General features: G+C 30.7%; 1 protein-coding gene across 1 annotated transcript in view; it reads left to right on the top strand.

Moving 5' to 3' along the window:
- Nucleotides 1–19,413, top strand: part of LOC129981085 (neurexin-1b-like) — a 321,421-nt gene that overhangs the window by 259,579 nt on the left and 42,429 nt on the right. Inside the window, exons 12-13 of the mRNA XM_056091735.1 lie at nt 11,462–11,661; nt 14,084–14,390. Of these exons, the coding sequence (XP_055947710.1) occupies nt 11,462–11,661; nt 14,084–14,390 (507 nt within the window). The remainder of the gene's footprint in view (nt 1–11,461; nt 11,662–14,083; nt 14,391–19,413) is intronic.

Below are 19,413 nucleotides of genomic sequence, written 5' to 3'. Positions count from 1 at the left end.
TATTAAGATTTATATTGCATACATTTTAAATGAAAATTAATTTCGTCTAATTTATTTTCTTATACATTACTATTATTTTCGAATCGATTGTGCTATGAGTATACAAAATTTTATATGAACATTGAAAGAACCTTTTAAGTTCCTTTCAAACACACACATTTTTTTCCAGTGATAGTTGAATGTGGCGATATTCCCGACGAAAAATAGGCCTCCTTACACTTTCAGAACATTTCCATTTATTTAAATCAATAAACAATTAAAGTTTCATAAAACTTGTCAAAACTACCAAGTACATAATTATAATTCTCTTAATGTAATGAGTAAAATTTTCTGGCTATATTTTGAAAACTTTCGAACATCTGACGAAAAATAAAATTCAGAAATTCTAATATTGAAATGAATGCTAAAATAACAATAACCCCAAAAAGTATTTTACCTTCCTTAAAAAAATGGGATTTTAGATGGAATAAACAATAAATGCAAAATTAGTAATCAGAATTTATGTCAAATTTAATAGACCAGCGATTCTCAACCTGTGGGGCGCAAGAATATCCAAGAGAAAATATTATTTTAAAAATTTATTAACTGACTGAAAGGAAAGCACACATACACATAGAAAACAAAATACATTTCGAAATATTTAATAACTTATTAAAGTAAAACAACTTACTTAATCAAAACATACTAAATTAAAAACAAATTTAATAATTATTAGTGACTTCCTTGTGCCTGCCTTGCAGAGCAAAGTTTTTTGAAGGAAGGCTTAATATTAGAAATAGCCACTCTCAGTTCTGTTTCTATATTTTGTCTTCAAAGAAGCCACAGCAGAAAATCCAGTTTCACAAAGGTAGGGTGTTCAATGGTAATAGAATGTGAAATGTTCTTGTTTTCAGTTCAGAAAAATCAACTTTACTCCTGCCCAAAATTCAAATAGTGATTTGTTACTAAATTGTCTTTTAGTTTCGTCACTTGTCTTGAAGTCTATGAATTTTTCTTCTTCATCAATTGAGAGCTCTTCGGGAGTCTTATGAAATGGATCCCTAATCTACTCGTAACTTGCTATCAGTTTGTCGTCAGCATGAAAATACTTTTTAAAATTCTTTGCCAGCATGGCTAAATGATTTTCAATGGTTACAAAAAAAACTTTTACATGTTCTTCAGCCTTGTAAGTTTTAGTACAATCATCCACATTTACTAACATTGTTAGGTTTTTTGCTTTAAATTTCTGCTCCACAATTCCAATTTTCTACAAAAAGCATAAACTTTATCACTCGTATCCAACATATGTGTATTTGCTCCTTGGAGTTGAAGATTCAAGTTATTTAATTTCTCGAATATGTCGACTCGCAATAAAATAGTAACGCTGAATGTACTGAACCTATGTCTTTACAAAGTGCGGAAAAGATTCTCGATTTCAGGGATCTCATTTTTATATAATTTACTAAGTTTACAACCGTAGTTAACACAATATTCAAACTAGGACTCATTTCTTTCGAAGCCAAAGTTTCTCTGTGGATCATGCAATGTTGCACTGAGGGGATTTTTGTTTTACAAGTGCTTGTATATCTTGGAATCTTCCGGACATTGAACGAGCACCATCGGCGCATATTCCGATGCAATTTTTCCATTCTATGTTTGCCTCGTTCATAAAATCATTTAAAATAACAAATAATGCGAGCTCTGATGTTTTGAGTTCTATTGGTTTGCAGAAAAGTAGTTCTACTACTGACATATTATCACAAATTCGAACATAGGCAATTAAATGAGCATCTTTATTACTATCTGTTGCTTCGTCAAACTGTATTGAAAACAATTTGTCACGAAACTTCGAGAAAAGTTGACGCTGTACATCTTCAGCTATATCGCCAATTCGACGGGCAACAGTATCATTTGAAAGAGGTATGGACAGCAATTTTTTTGAAAAATTATCTCCAAACATAGTTTCTACAATCTCAATTGCTGCTGGCAAAATAAGCCCTTCACCAATGGTGGGAGGATTTCTACAATTATATGAACTTTGTAAGATACAATTAAAGCTTTTTTTATTTACAGACAAAGTTTCTTTAAAAATGATTTTTGCTTTTTATATGATTTTAATTTTAATTCGAAAAATTCTCTGGGTTTGTTGACGTACTCATTATGAAGCGTTTCCGAATGTCGTTTAAGTTTATTAGGTTTCATGCTGTCTGCGGCCAACATTTTTGAGCAAATGATACACAGGGGCCTTTCTTCTTCATTTACTTCAGTACTGGTAAACCCAAAATTTAAGTATTCTTACGAATATTTCCTTGATTTTATTTTCGGAACCACGCTCGTCTGTGTACTTGTTGATGCTTGACTATCGTCTAATGCTTGCTTACTTCCGCTTAAAAATTTATTCATGAGCCTGCATAAATCTGCTGCAGTGAATATTTAATATGGTGAATTGCAGTTAACACGAAAACATATATAACATATAAATTCACGATAGATTCGATAGTAATAAAAGGATCGACTCGAATGAGACTGGCTGGAATTGAAACTTGAGTTATCGAATATTTTCCTTCTTCCTATGAAAAAACATTTGCTCCTCGCATGCTCGAGATGGCATCGGTCGTGTGTATTCCTTTCCACAAACATTGCTATTTTTTCACTTTTTTGTTTTGTCATGCTTCTGTTTTATTTCTTTTATTATTCGAAAAAATGTATTCCCAGTTTCTAAATTTAGCTCACCCCGTCTAGGTTAACTTTCATTGATGAATTTTTCTACTTTCATATTCTTTTAACTTTGACTTTCATTTCAAATATAATATTTAAATTTTCTCCACTTTCATTCACTTCATCTGTTCACCTCACTCTTATCCAAAATGCAAGATGTGGTTTCTCGCCAACGTTGGCTCGCTTTTACTCTTGTTTTGGCAGTTAGTTAAAAATAGTTTAAAAACAGAATCCAAAATACTCAATATACATTATTGTTGTATGCATTTTATTGTAAGCTTGGGGCGCGATGAAAATTATGATTGAAAACTGGGTCACGAATACTGAAAGGTTGAGAAACGCTGTAATAGACGATTTCTTAGGTACCGTATAATTACCTACCAATGATTTTGGCACAATAAAAGAATGTTTTTTGGTTATTCTATAATATATTAAACTTTTTCAAAAAATACTATTATTATGTAAATGTATAGTTGAATTTCTAGATAAAAGCTTGAAAAATTGACACAAAGTCCATACCACTTGTAATCACAAAAATCCATACCAAATTTGATATATTTAAGTCATTCTGCTTTTGAATTATAGCGTTTACAAATTTCTGAAAATACAGACCGACATACAGTTAACCCTTTGTTGGATTCGGCAAATGTCTACAATATAGATGTTAAATCTGTGTGCCGAATTTTATCAATTTAGTTCCCTGCGTTTTGTAATTATCGTGCTAACTTATGTTCGAACAGACGGGCAGATGGGCTTTCTCTCTGAACAGATTTTTATCAAAACTTGATAGATTTTGGTATAAATAATGTATACCCAAATTTCAACTGCCCAGCTCAAAATGTTTTTGAGTTATCTTTGTAAGAGACAGACAAGCGGACATTTTTCAAAAATGTGTTTTTCGAAATTAGAGAGATCTAAAACATGGATATTTATCAAAATTTCAAGTTTGGATTTTTTCACGATTACTATACTTTCTTTATACTATGTATACGAAAAAGTAAAAACGTCTCGTATGGCATAGGGGTAGCGCGTCTTCCCCGTGACCTGGGCGTCCTGGGTTCGAGTCCCAGTTCGGGCATGGTTGTTCTTCATCTGTGAGATGTGTGAATGTGCCCTCCTGTAAAAAGGGGTTGTGCAAGCGAATGTGATGTGTGAGTAACTAAGACATACTCTTGGCCCTAGTTGGCGCTACTAAAACAAGAGACGCTCCCTTGGCTTAAAATCGCTGACTTCGTCAGTGAGCTTGTCCGTGGCAAGTGCCATTATAAACAGCAACAACAACAACAGGTCGTTTTGAAACGCAAATACATAAATAAATAGCAGTCTCGTGCATTCCAATGATTTTCATCTTATATTTTGATATTGATTTTTTTGTTACACTAATATTTAGAATAATGTAAAAACAAAATATCAATCTTAAAAAGGAGTAAATATGTAGAAATAGATAAAATTAAAAAAAAATTGCAACTAGATGTGATTGAAGCTTGTGCAGAATGTTTGAATCTGAAATCCTAAAATGAGTTTTGGTTTGTAGTTTTCTGGCACAAGAGACATCTTTGGCTAAATTGCGCCATTCATGTGGTTTGTCTAAAATGAGTAGAACTGGCGATGTAGACAATATGCCAGTTGACATATTGCTTCAAATCCTTTTCTAAATTGAATGAATAAAATATGCAAACATTTCAAAGCAGCGTTTTGTGGATTTCTGCATTGAAAATATCGTATTCTTAAATTTCCTACAAGTATTCAGAAATATCAGTAACAAAAATTGAACATTCTCTTCCCCGCCGTCGAAAGATGTTATTCACATTACCGAAGCGAAGGAATATAAACAATGAAAAATCCTATTTACATCGAATGCGAACAGCAGGGATAGTTTAAAGATTTTTGAGAGCATAATAGAATAAACAAGTGTAATCAATTTCATTTTCCGTAACAATAAATTATCTTTTCTTCAAACAATTTAGATATTTATAATTAACATTCCCAATTAACTCATTTGTTAAATCCCTCGTTTTAGAATACAATCGATTGTTTTATAATTAGAATCTCCATTTCAATTATTTATTTAACTACCCAGTTGCTTTACAGCTTTTTGGAAGCATAATTAAATGTTGGTAATCAGATTTCTATAATATAAAATTACTAGTCCTCTTTGTTTACTAGCTAGATTTTATTATTTTAATTTCAGTTAAATCATTTAGGTATAGCATCATATCCATTATACAGTGAAATTGTCAGATATTAAAGATGTGTTACTTTAATTGTCTTAAATATGCTCTGCGCATTTTGTACATGAAGCATTCAAGTGCAAATCAGTCTCATGATATCTTTGCGTTGTTAAGAATGTGGTTGCGTGATTCATCTATTTTATAAATTGCGTTATTGGAACTTCTTTTCTTCTTTTATCCGCCTCGTAATCTATATAGATGTTTAAAAGAATCTTTCATCTTTAATCTTCGACAACAACAGAAAATCGCGTGATTAGGTAGGTAGTTGATGAAACAATGAATACGCTTTGAACTTCAAGGAAATAATATAATGTATTGTTGGAAATTAGAAAGAAAAAATATTTTTAAAATTTTCAAAAATTTAGCAAAAATTCGCATGCCTATTAAATTGATATCATTATAAAAACATTTTTTTATATTTTATAGCAATGTAAGATTGATTTTTATGCGATAATATTTTCGAAAGCTATCGCACAAAAATGCTAAAATTCAGCTTAATTTTTAATTAATTAAATTCCAATTAAAATTTCAAAAAATATCACTCGTAGGTGCATATTTCCATATTTCCACCCTCCAAAGTATACAAACAAATGCCAGATTTGGTAACTGCTGGTCAAATGATCTAGCCTGTCGAGCAGTCATTTATTATTAGTATAGATGAAATGAAACAATTTCAACATATAAAACCAGCAGAAGTGGCCTTCACAAAACTTTCTAGTATACTCTGTAACAAAGATGCTATCCCTTGTACAGCATTGTTGTACAATAATATTACGAAATATTAATCTTTGGCGGGAAGTTAGCATTGTTACTGAATTTATCGTGCGATGCTTTGCGAGTTTTTTTGACAATTAATCCTTGGCAAGCGGTTCATAGTACTGAAAAAACAAATTTATATTTTAGACGAGTTTTTCCCAAACGATGGAAACAAAAATTTGACCCAAAACTGCATTTGTAAAATCCCATACCAAATTTTATATATTTAAATCAATGCATTTTTTTGGTGTTTGTATGTTTCTAAAAGTACAGACCGACAGACAGTCAACTTCTTGTTGGATTTCTCTCAGAATTTAACGAGTGTCTACACTACAGATGTTAAATATGTATCAAATTTTATCTATCTAGCTCTCTTCGTTTTGTAATTATTGTGTTAATGTATATTCGAAAAGCTGGACAAACAGATTTCCTATAAATGAATTTCGCTCAAAAAATCTGACATTTGGTGTAAAGATCACATACTAAATGCCATCCCTCTAGCTCAAAGTTTTTTAGTTACTTTGCAACAGACAAACAGACGTATATTTTCTAAAAAAGTATTTTTCGAACTTAGGGAGGACTAAAATGTGAAGATTCGTCAAAGTCTCGTGCTGAAATTTTTCGACGATTACTATATTTTCTCTATAACATATGCGATAAAGTAAAATCCAGTGAGTATAAAGTGGACCCTATCATCCTTTCGATGACGGTGAGCAAAATGCTAATAAAAATAGCAAACGAAATTTATATTTTCTAATAACTATATGATGTTGAGTTGTTGCAACCTATAGCGAAATTATTGGTTAGAATGCAATACTGCTTTACAGATGTTTTCGAATAAGAAAATGACCTATGGATTGACAATTGAAATGAACTTTTTGAACTTCCCGCAGCAGAAAATGATGTCCTCAAGCATCCAATCTATTTGGGAGGTATCTCTAATCTAACAACAAACACCACGCTCCTCAAGATCTCGTTTTCGCTATACATAAATGCGCGCATGTCTCTAAAATATCGCCTCATCAGTCAATTGGAAAACGCGCTCTATTCCCAGGTCTTCTGGCGATTTGCCAGGACCATCTATATATCTATACTCTTTCCTGTGTGCCACTGTTCATTATTGTTGGTCCTGCCGTTATTGTTCCTAACATGGTTATTATTGTTACCCAACCCGGGATTCGCTTTTCGGGAAACCTTTTCCTGTTCTGAAATTTGAAGAGGGCATACATTTAATGAGCTCTGGATATCGGAATTCCAAAAAAGGTTTTGAAATTTGATTTTAATTGGAGACCGAAAATTTCCTTTTCTCGAACGGGGAATGGCGATGCTTTTTCTTTTGCTTTCTGCTGCGAGAGTTTGATTTGATTGTCTTTGGGGCCCTTACAATAAAAAAATGGGATTCTATTATTTCTTTAAGAAGACAAAGCAGCAAGAGGTGGAATTTAAAATGTTGAATTCATTGTTGGTGCTTCAGGTACTTCCGCTTCTTTCGCAAGCCCGTCGCTAATGAAGGCTTGACTACTTCAGGCATGCATATCTTGAGGGATGATATTCTCTTTTCTTTCTAAAAACGGGATCGTTTTAAAGCATTTCTCAGAAAGTTTTTTTTAACTTTATTTATATCAAATTTAGTTTCCTCTCAGATATTCCAATATTCAGATAATTTTGAATCTAATAAGGATGATCATTTGTTATAAATGGAGAAAATTTTAATATAAGCAACGCTTTCAGAAATAAATGAAATAGAAATTATTGTTTCTTTTTTTTATTTTCTCGAATACGAAAGAATTTATTCATTTGTATTACGGAAGTTAGAGACTAGTACGTATTTCTGACTGTAATTTAAAAATGTTGAACCAAGCATCTTTCAATATTTTTAATGAGATGTGAAACTAAATAACCGATAGGTTAAAAATAAATTTAATACAAATAATGTTTTAAACATATTTTATTAGGATGCAAAAAATTGTATTATTTAATTATTTTCTTCTTTTTAATCCTTAATTTATCATTAAAACATTACAGAATCATAAAAACTGTTTTTAAAAAATTCACCACCAGATGGCATCACATGTATAGAGTTAAAATTTAATTAAATCAATTAACTGATAATTTAGATATAAAAAATATTAAAATAATTTATTTCCATCGAGAAAGTACAATTATATAAATTTTAACATTCCACTTCATCGAGAAGGATGTAAAATCGATTATAGAATTTTATCGTTATAAATGTGACACTAGTCAAAATTAAAAAAAAAAAACCTTTTATAAACAGATAATTGTAAAAAGATTACTAAAACAAGTGGGTTAAATGTACTACATTGATTGATTTTGAATGTTAAATAAAATTTATAATATCCCTAATATTGTATATGCATTATATTATTGTATTGAATACAATTAAACAGATCATTGATTATTTTCGGAAAATTAAAATCTCTATCTGTTTATATATTTCTGACCCTTTTTGAAAGTGAATTTTTTTCGCTTAATCACTTTGATAAATATAGTATTTATTTCAAATACTTTTTTTAATGTGTATAAAGCAGTGTGATGCGTATATAAATGTTTTTAATAGATGTGTATAAAGCAGAAAAATGATTTTGTTTAGTGAAACTAATTCCTTTGCAAACAAATTTCAATAATTTCCCTTACAAACAAATTTTATTGAATATTTGGCCGTCAGATATATTTATTGTCTTTACAAATATTTGTCTAAAGTCTAGAAAAATTCGAAAATAGCTAATTTAAATTCAGTGAAATTAAAATAATACTTTCTGTGATTTTGAATTGAATTAAGGAATTTCTATTTAGATTTGTTGATGAACTTGTTCATTTTCTGCACAGCTTTTAGCAGTAAAAATCATTTTCTTTCTATTCTTTATATTATTCCATTTCCGATAAAAACCTTCTAATTATTCATTATTTTAAATATCCATGACACTTCAAGAAATAATTCCAAAATTGATAAATTCTATAAAAAAATTATGAGAAGTAATTTATTTGCTTTAACAAAAATTTGTTGACATGTTATCCATAAATAGAGAAACATTTTGTGAAATGATGAAAAAATTAATTCAAAAATAAAAGCTTTAGAAATATAAAATATAAATAAAAAATAAAAATAATTCCTTTACAAATATATAAATTTTAGAATAAAATGAATTTGATTTTTTTTGCTACATGAATAAAAACTGGAAGGATTTTGAAAAATGGTTAAATCTAAAGAATCTGGATTAAAAAAGAGATAGATGTTAGAAGTGATTTATGCATCTTTCTGCATTTTGTAAATATTTTGTTCAGTTAGGTGCAATACCCGAATCATTTCAGAGAGAATATAAATGAACTGTTCGCGAATCCCGAAAGATTTCCGAATTTCGTAGAGATTACTTAAAGAAATGTATAGAAAAGCGTTTTAAAACGCATTTCTTAAATATTTCTAATGTTCTGGACAGTTTTCATCAGTTTTCTACTTCGAGGTTTTCCCCTGAAAATGTTTGTCCATTTCCTCTTGGAATACTTCAGCAGATACGGTTGCCGTGAACAATGGAAATAACTTATAAAATCAATAGTGCAAAGCTATCAGCAATGGAAATGCCATTTCTGCCGTTTTAGGAAAATAGCCATTTATCCTGTGGCAACATCTATCAAAAACAAGAAAACTTCACAAACATTATTGTGGTCTGAAGAGTTCTGGATGCAGACTGCTGATGGTTGCTGCGAAGGCTATTATTCATATAAAGTGCACCATTATGGAATAGAAAAACAAAAATGATTCTTTCAAAACTTCGAGAATGAAGTTCAGTTCCGTTATGCCCCGGTAGGGAAAGTTGCCATGCATAGTTTTGAAATTTCGTTACTGTTTTTTTAACGCTATAATGGATACAGTAATTTATTTTATAAATCTTTTGAGTATACGAATTTTTGGAATCAGACCAGTTTCTCACAAATGCTTCCTTTCCTCGTAGACAAAATATTGGATTTTGGAATATTATGCTGGGCTACTTTGTAATAATCGTACAATGTTTATAAACATTCTTCATAGTTCTTAGTTCTTTTTTTTTCACGAATATATGTCTGAAATTTTTGATTCTAACACAATTGCACATAATATTTCATATTTTAATTTATTTGAAATTGTTTGTTTCTATTTTATTTAAAAGTTTTAAAATTTTTAAAGTGTATTTATACTTGTCTAAAATTGTTAAATACTCTTTCTTCTTAAAATTAATTAATTAATGACACATTTAGCCTTCGATCTTCAATTAGCATTTAAGGATAGTGAAACAAAATAATGAAGAAATAACAAAATTCAGTCATTTATCTCTGTAAAAGTTCATTTAAATGTTTTGATCTCCATTGTAAATTAAATTCATGTTCGATTCGAGTGTGTGGATTAGTTAAAAAGGGAAGAATTAACTCTAAGAAAAGTAATTCTAACTCGAGTACAACAACAGTTATGAGCCATCTGTTCATCTTATTTACTATTGAAAGTTAATATTGACATATAAAATGAGATCAAGGATCTGCCTTTTGATTTATAAAAGGAAATATCGTAAGCATCTATTAATTTGGTTTGATTTTCCCTGTTGAAACAGGATTTAAGTAATAGATTTCAGTGTCAAACATATTAGATAATCATTATATCAAATGGGAACAGTTTGTTTAAAAATGTAATATAATAGTATGAGGGTCTGAATTTAAAAATTATCTAATTAATTCAATGAAACGATCTAATCCTATATGAGGAAGATTCAAACCAATTTTTATGAAGATATTAATATTGTTTACAGTTGCTGATTTAGGCATTTTGTGCACTAGGCAAAGCTTATTATGAGGTTCTCCTTTTAATAATTTTAGTCAAAATTTAGTTTAATAATTTAGTTTTATGTTTCAACATATTTTTAACTTCACGTATTAATTATTTCTTTTAGATCAATTTTTTAATTTTTGTAATTTGTCAAAATGCATGTCATTCATTTATTTTTTATAACTCGTAACTTGACAATGCGGTATCCACGTTTGTATTGTTCTTTTCGGATACCGAGATGAGCCCTTTCAACGATTGTACTTCGCTGAGATGCGATGCGCAGAAAAATGGGCGCTTATTACCCCTCCTAATTCCACAAAAAATCTAAATTCACCCTACTGCTAAAGTCCCTCTCTCGCCCGTTGACGTCGACCGGGAGTTTCCCGGAAAGTGTCGGTAAAATGAACAGACATCAAAGAACCTCGGAAAACCACTAGAGAGGGAAAAAAGACGGCAAAATGTGCCGTCTCAAGACGCGCACGGGCCATCAGAGCGGGCCTTAAAGTAAATATATCCTTTCCTGTTTCCTCTCGCCCCCTTAATAATAAAAAAAGCATCTTCTGACGCACGCACAAAAGCGCGGAGAGTTTTCAAATCTTAAAATGAACACTACGCAAAATCAATCGAGCAAGAGCTCGGTGTTTATAAACATTGTAATAACTAAGCAATCGTTTGTAATAACTAAGCAAATATTTACATAGACGAATAAAATCCGTAATCCTAACCCTAAAAAAGCGAAGGTTGGATAATAAACAGCAAAATAAATTTGAATTCTGGAAAGTCTCTCTTCCTACCCAGCCCATACTAATAAAAACATCGTTGTTTTTTTCAAAACATGCTTTCATTTATATTTTCTGACTTTATATATTCCTGTTGTATACTATGATGCATGCTTCAAAAATTCACTAGTATTGAAGACTCATACAAACCATGTGTGATTCATTTTCTCATTTTCTTGTTTTAGAACTCAGTGGACAAAACATCAACCTCGATTTTCAAGTCTTGTACATAGGCGCCATGGGCACGGAGAGACCACCAACGTCCCTGACATCGCCTTCAACGAATAAAGACATTCCGAACTTTGTTGGCCATATGCAGCATTTCATCTTCAACGGACAGCACTTCTTCGATATGGCCAGAAGTGGACAAATGACGAATTTCAAAGTAAGGAAAAACTGTTCTTTATTTTACATTTTTTTTTGTTTCATTTCACATATTATTTAGTTTTATTTCACTTATTCTTTTTTATGAGAATGGGCAATATGCTCGCACATTCCTTCATTCATTATGTGTTAAGCACTTCAGTTACAGTTTGAAACGTATCATATTATAATTTCTAAAGATTTATGCATAAAACCAGAAGTAATGGTCTCACCGAGACTTTCTTGCATTTTCTTGAATACAGGTGTCATTCCTCTTCTCCTCCTACATAAAAATTGTGAGCCTTGTGCAAGGCAATAAATACAATGAGTGCATTGCCATATATATATATATATATATATATATATATATATATATATATATATATATATATATATATATATCTTTTTAATTGTGGAAATCGAACAAAAAAAACAGCTACATGATAAAAAGAATATGACTTAAAAAATGTTTTCAGTTTTAATATTTTTAAAAAATAATTTTTGCTCTGATAAAGAATTCCAGAAATATCGCCAGTAAATATCAAGATTACAGAATCAAAAATCAGTCGAAATAGGAGAATATGATTTTAAAGCCTTTTCGGAGCTTCTTATTAATGCTAGTCGAAGAGATTGATTACATAACGCAAAGATTCAATCATTTCTGTCAGTAATTGTAATTATTTTTTCAGTATTAGATGGTGCCAGTAATTTGTAACCAAACTTTACTAAAATTAATAGATTAACGGTTTTTCATAATTTTCAATATCTTAAAATTTTTAAATAATTCTATCGTTATTTAGATACATAAGTGTATAAATTTTAAAACTTTGATTTAAATTCAGGAAGTTTATGTAAAATAGATCAGGAAATTCCATCTTTTAAAAGCGTGAAATAAGCATAATTAAATAAAAATTTGTAAAAATAACACTTTATGTCAGATACAATACTTATTATTAAATGTGCATTATAATTGCCAGGGCTATTATCAAATTTTGCTGAAATCATTTTATGTATTTCTACTTGATACATTGCTATCTCATTTATTAATCGCATATCATTTATTGTATGGTTTTATAGAAATATTGAATTAATGTTTGTATATGTTGTACAATATTTAGAAACTGTTTGGAATTCATCTGCAATTATTTGTATATTATCATAATAGGTCCAAGCTAATATCACCATATTTTAAAACAAAATTTACCTGTGCTTTAATATTAGTTAAACAATCAACATATGAAATCCACGCCTAGATTTAACTCACGAAATCGTTTTAAAATTTTCATTGTCATTATGTTAATAAATCTTAAAATGTTGTGTATTCTTAAATACAAGGTTACACTATCTTTTCAGACAAAAAAAAATTGATATTTTACTAAAATGAATGAAAAAAATTATTGACAATACTCAACTGTAAAGCATCAGAAAACATTAAAAATAAATCCTATGCACTTTATATGATAAGAATTTAATTATCCTACAATAGAAGGAAATAATCATAAACGGGTGCAATAACCAGTCATAGTTTCACATCACCAGCGGTAAAATGGCATGATGAATATTTGCAGTGCTATGACAAATTTTTAACGACAAAAAAAAAACTGGGAAGACTTTATGAAATGTTTTTTTGACTTGACAAATGGCAAAACATTGTGATCTTAATAATACACATATCAAACTTTTGAGGGAATTTATTTTCAAAAAGTGTTTGATTGATTTATCTTGTTTTTGTACAGAATAAACTCATTATGACGAACATTCTAGGATGACAACGGGAGAAGGAAAATTCTAATCAAACTTTCTCTCGGTGAAGACTTTTTAAACTTTTTCCACTTGCAAATCCTTTCAGAGGAGGAAACTTTTGCAATAATTGAATAAAGAAACAGTAAGAAAATGAATCTTTATCTAATAGGAAAAAGGAAAAAGAAATCCAATTTATTGTTGCTAAAAAAAAGAAGTTGGTGAGATGTATTAAGTAAAGGTTATTTTCATAATTATTTTTGTTTAAAAATATGGAACATTCTGAAATAAATAAGAAAAATGTTTATTAGTGTACGAAGAGTATTATGAAGATTAATTTTTTGTCAAGAATTTGGAGTTTAACGAAGTAGAATTGTAATTTAGAAAGAGGTGTGAAAAAATAGATTACAAACACCATTTTAATTAGCACGAAACAAGTCAAAGTAATTAAAAGTGATAAAAAATGAATGCTGTAAAATATTATTGATCTCCTATTGAACTATTAACCACAGTTTAAAAGCATCTTGCACAAAATAAATAAACATTTTATTATGATGGAAAGAATAGCAAACATATACGATTTGTTTTACAAATAATATTTTAATTCTTCAATCATCTGAAACTATACAAATTGTGTATTTTGATGTGAAAAATTCACGTCTATTTCTGTTTCTCCAACGCCAAAAATCATTTTTTCTCCTCAGGTGACAGCCAAATTCGGTAAAAAGGACGAGATCGTCCATCACCCAGTCACCTTCAAATCTAAATTCACTTTCATCGGCCTGTCGCAGCTCAAGGCCTACTCCTCCATGAATCTCTACTTCCAGTTCAAGACTCTCGAACCTAATGGACTCATCCTCTTCAATGGCGGCAAGGGACAGGATTTCATTGTCATCGAGCTGGTGGACGGTCATTTGCACTACATATTCAATCTAGGGGACGGACCTCGGAAAGTTAGATCGAACACCAGAACAACGTTGAACGACAACCAATGGCACGCAGTCACTATAGGTAAGAGACTTTGTATTTTTCTCAATATCTATTGCTTTCGGGCTTTGCAGTGGTGCCTATCGTACTTCTCCTGTCGAAAGCATGTATGTTGAATGTTGTGGGTCCTCTCTCGATCCGGGCGAAAAATGCTAACTCTCCATTACTATTTTAAACTTTCCATTTTACTATTTCCCCTCTATCACATACGTTTTTTTTTAATTACAAGCAAAATCAATTCATACTTCGCTTATAAAATGCCAGAATATTCGTCATTCCTTCATTCTTTAACAGAGCAACATTCAAACAGTTTAAACATAGACAATATCCTTGTTATACCAAGCGTAAAATAATATAAATACCTCCCTTCATGGAAATCACATGGAGAAAAATACTTAATCCATTTACAATTTTTGATAAATCTAATACGGCCCCTGAGATTTATCTCCAACTTTTTGCTCATCATCGTGAAACATATAAACATTTCATTCCAATATTTAAAAATGGTTCAAAAGGTTCATGTACTTTGTTTGCTTGCGTTTTTATCAATTCTACCATCTCATTTCAACTTCACCCTTCATGTTCTATTTTTACTGCAGAAATGACTGCCATCCTTCATGCATTATCTCACATTTCAAATAGACCACCTGATAACTATATCATTTATTCAGACTCAAAATGTGTCTTGGAATCGTTGACATCACTCCACCGTTTCTCTCATCTATTGACTTTTAACATACTTGAACTACATGATAATCTCACTTGCAAGAGGTTCAAAGTTCTTTTCTGCTGAATTCCTTCGCATATTCGTATACCAGGAAATGAATAATCAGACAATCTGCTATTAGTATATTAAAATCTCCTATTCCATTAAAAGACATAACAAAACCATGTTAAATCCAGTCTGCATTTAAAATGCCAAACCCAGTGGGATTTAACAGTGGCAAATAAAATGAAAGCAATAAAACATCTAATCGTCTGTTAGCCTTGTTTGCCTAATGGAAAACTTGATACAATTATTACCAGATTAAGAATTGGCCACACACAGCTCAAACACAAACATTTGCTGTTTGGGGAACCCGCACCCCGATGTACAGTATATGTCAGTGTTCTATGACGATTCTTCTCTTTTTAATAGAATGTCCACAATTTAACAATGAACGCATTCACTGTTTTCATTCTCCCCACATAAAATTAAAAGGTATCCTTCATAAAGTTCCCCATCTTTTTACCTTTTTAAAAATGATTGGCTTTTACTTTTTAATATGATTCTTAAATGAATTTTAGATTATGTTTTACCATGCTATTACTTTTAGTAAATTTTACAGATTGACAGATCCAGGAAAATGATGCAATTTAGAAACAAACTTTTTCAACTTTTAAAATAAGATTAACTCTCACCATATGTTTGACGCTGTTTAATCAAAAATGGTTTTTGCGCCAATAAACTCCATCAAACCAAACCAATATCTATTGTTATAAAAAATTTCATGCAAATTTCTGAAGTCCGTAAAAACAGGGGCAGTCAACAGATACAGTGTAGTAAGTTTATGGTGAAACAGTGCAACAAGCTCAATAACAAATAAAGACTTTTATTCAACACGAAAATGCGAACGTAGAGAAAACGAAAATACAGCTGAGTGTACACAAGAACAGTACACAGAAATACTTATAGTGTACAGCAGCACACAAACAGCGAATCAATGGGAAACAATAGTAAAAGCACAAAAAGATCAAAGAGAACTCCACAAAAGATTATGCATGTGATTATTTATATCTCTTAAATATTTGCTAATCTTCACTGTCTACTCGATTTAGCTGAACTCCACTGTCGATTCACTACTAAGACAGTGCTCAATTCAGCACTGGCTAGTTCCTCAGCACATCAATGCTGCTCTATATTCGACTGAGTTTGTATCAGTCAGTTGAGCTCAACTCAACTGACTCCAGTCTGGTCTGTCAACTTTTCATAGCTTTTCATGTCCATTAAATGCAAAAAAAAACTCTTTAATTTTTTTTTATTAGTGGTTGCAATTTTTTACAAATCAAAAAGAAATATCCGAAACTATACAATTGGAAAGTTGTGCAACATATTATAACTTGAGAGATTTATCTTCATTTATGTTTGATTCATGTAGTTAGATTTTTTGCATCAATTATCATCATGTACCATCAAAAATAACATTTCTCCCTAAGGATTTATCTCTGAAAGAGTAAAACAGGCTCACTCAATAAAAGAAAATTCTTAACTCTCTTAACTGATAAAGATGCAATGGAAACAGAAAATGACGACTCAATAAGAAATGAGAGCAAGAAAAAAGAATAAAAGAAAGGGAACGGTTTAAGAAAAAAAATGAGAAAAACAGAGGTAAAAAAAAGAGTTAAAAATGAATTTTGAACTAACAAACAGATGCTAAAACAGAATGGTTTCATTCTATTAATGGATGGTTACATACTTCTAATGGATGCGTACAGCAACTCTGATGATATATATTATGGTATATTACATTAACAAGTTATAAAATAAATTTAGTGTTACTTCTGAACGGACCACATAATTTTGAACAGCAGTCAGATAACGAGGATAGCCCCTGATCTGGCCCTCCCTTTTCCTCTTTTCCTCCCCAACAAACAGAAGTGTAACCCCGACATTTTTGACGTACACATAAATCCACTTGCAAGATGGTTTATTCGGTGAAATCGGGTTTCAAACTAGGAACATTCCGACTCTGAAGTCAAGATATTATTAATAGATCGTTGTTCCCCGCAAATCTGAAGAAAGAGAATGGCTTCATTGCTTAATTTACAAATGTATGCAATGAAAAATTTCATGATAAAGTGTTGCCGTGAATATAGAATATAGAATGACATATTGTTCTTGGCGATCAAGTCCGTAGCAATATTGCATTTTTACTCATTGCTATCATTTGCTTGCTTTAATTGCAGTTATGATGCAAATTGATGAAGGAGAATGGGTTCAATGCTTAATTTACAAAATGTGCTCAAAATAAAAAAATATGAGAAATAAGGAGTTACCGTGATGATGAATGAGCTTAGCATTCTTAACGATCTCGTTCATCCGGCAGAATTGCCATTTTACTCATCATTATCTTTTGCTATCGTTAATTTCAATACTGATTCAGAGTAATCAGAATTGAATTGTTGTTGTTGATTGGTTATATTTTATGTAGGTTGGTTAAATAATTTTACTTTTATAACGTCAAAGCAGTCTTAAAATCCTTTATTACCGTTATACCAAGTGATAATAATTACCAAATGCTTTATATATTTTAGTTAATAAAAGAATGATAAAGAGAAAATCATTTTAAATATATTTCTTTTTATTATTACAACATTCCTCCTGTCTGATGCAAGTTGTAACAGCCAATAAGTTTTGGAAAAAAAATATATCCGATCTAAAATAAACAAAATTGTTAAATGCCTTTTAGCGCATATTATGAATGATTTGTTAAGCTATAAGAAAATTGTTATAGTCAAGGAAAAGGGCCGAGGTGGCCTGGTGGTAAGATCTCTGCTTCGGAACGGAGACCCGATTCCACCAAAGAACAGCCGTGTAAGCAGGTCTGGTGTACGTTAAATCCTTCGGGGTGTAGTGTGGAAATTTGGAGAGGGAGGTGCCAGCTCAGGTGTCGTCCTGGTCATCTGTTCAAAATTACGAGGTTCGGCCCAAAATAGACATAGCGTTGCTTTAAAACCGGTCGTCAATATAACTAAATTAAAATAAGCAAGGAAAAGCCAATACATTTAATATAAAGGTATAAATATTTTACCAAAAAAATATTGCAATTAGTCCCAATCTGCCTATGAAATTTAAGGACTATCTTAGTCAAAAGCTTTCATGAAATTAGTTTCATTAATTCTAAATTTATATGAGATGGAAGCAAGGTGATTCTACCGCATTCTAATAAAACTTCATGAAAGATATTTTTTTTTATCTCCAGCAGCTATATTCTCTCTGTTAAGTCACTTTTGCCTTATCCAATGGTATTATTTGGTTCTTCTAACCCATAGTACAAGAAACAAAGATATTTCATGTAGTCTTTTTATTTAGTAAGAGGAGTCTGTGAAATGAAATTGAATCTTCTTAAATTTAATCTTTTTACGACCGAAGCTATAGTATCGTATTGTATTATTTTTTGGATCAGGACATTTAGTCTGAGAGCAAAGTCCAATAATCTGTTGTTCTTGTTTTCCTTTACACGTAATTTTTCTGTTTGAGAAATTGCTCGAAAATTTAAAATGTTTTATAATGTAGCTACGTGAAATCACGAAAAGTAGAGGTATATATCGAAAAACGTTTCCATATTTAAAATATATTCCTCAGATAGAGTCAAAATCAATTTTAAGAAATGCAGGTGCCAAACAAACAAAAAAATGTTGTTCTGTATAGTTACTCGAAACTCTGAATTTTAGTGGATCAGACTCATTAATTCTACGTCTAGTTTAGGAGTAATTACTCGAATAAATATGTAAACGAAAATTGTTTATGCTATTTGCTTTCAAATAAAATGTTTTACTATCGTCTCTATTTATATGACTGGAAAAACGTTGGTTGATCAGTTCCTTTCTTTTTGTAAAGGTTTTAGAAATTATCAACAAACAAACTACAAGTACTAGGTGCTAGTACAATACTGAAAACCTTGATTCAGTATTTTATTTGACTGTTTTAATCCATTTTCAAATTTGCATGTATTTTACAAGACACTAGAATCCAATGAAATCCAGATTAAACGAAATTTTAGACAAAAAAAAGACTAAATTTATTGGCAGAGGAAATTTTTGTCACATGTCATTCTCCAATATTTACCAGAAATATTCTTTATAATTCAAATATGGATTTTCAAAGAGTAGATGTTGAAGTCAAAAGTCAAACCTCACCAGATAATTATTGAACAATGATCTCTCATTTGATAGGAGCATAAACATCCTTTAAATACCCTCCGCGTGCGGAGTAAAAATAGAATTTTGTCAAAGGGACTCGATCCTTAAGAATTTCCATGTCATTTTTCACTAACGTGATACTGGA

This window comes from Argiope bruennichi, chromosome 8 (genome assembly GCF_947563725.1).
Source record: "Argiope bruennichi chromosome 8, qqArgBrue1.1, whole genome shotgun sequence".
NCBI classification, from domain to species: Eukaryota; Metazoa; Arthropoda; class Arachnida; order Araneae; family Araneidae; genus Argiope; species Argiope bruennichi.
Note: the sequence above shows the minus strand (reverse complement) of the source record. Positions and strands in the feature narration are given on the sequence as shown.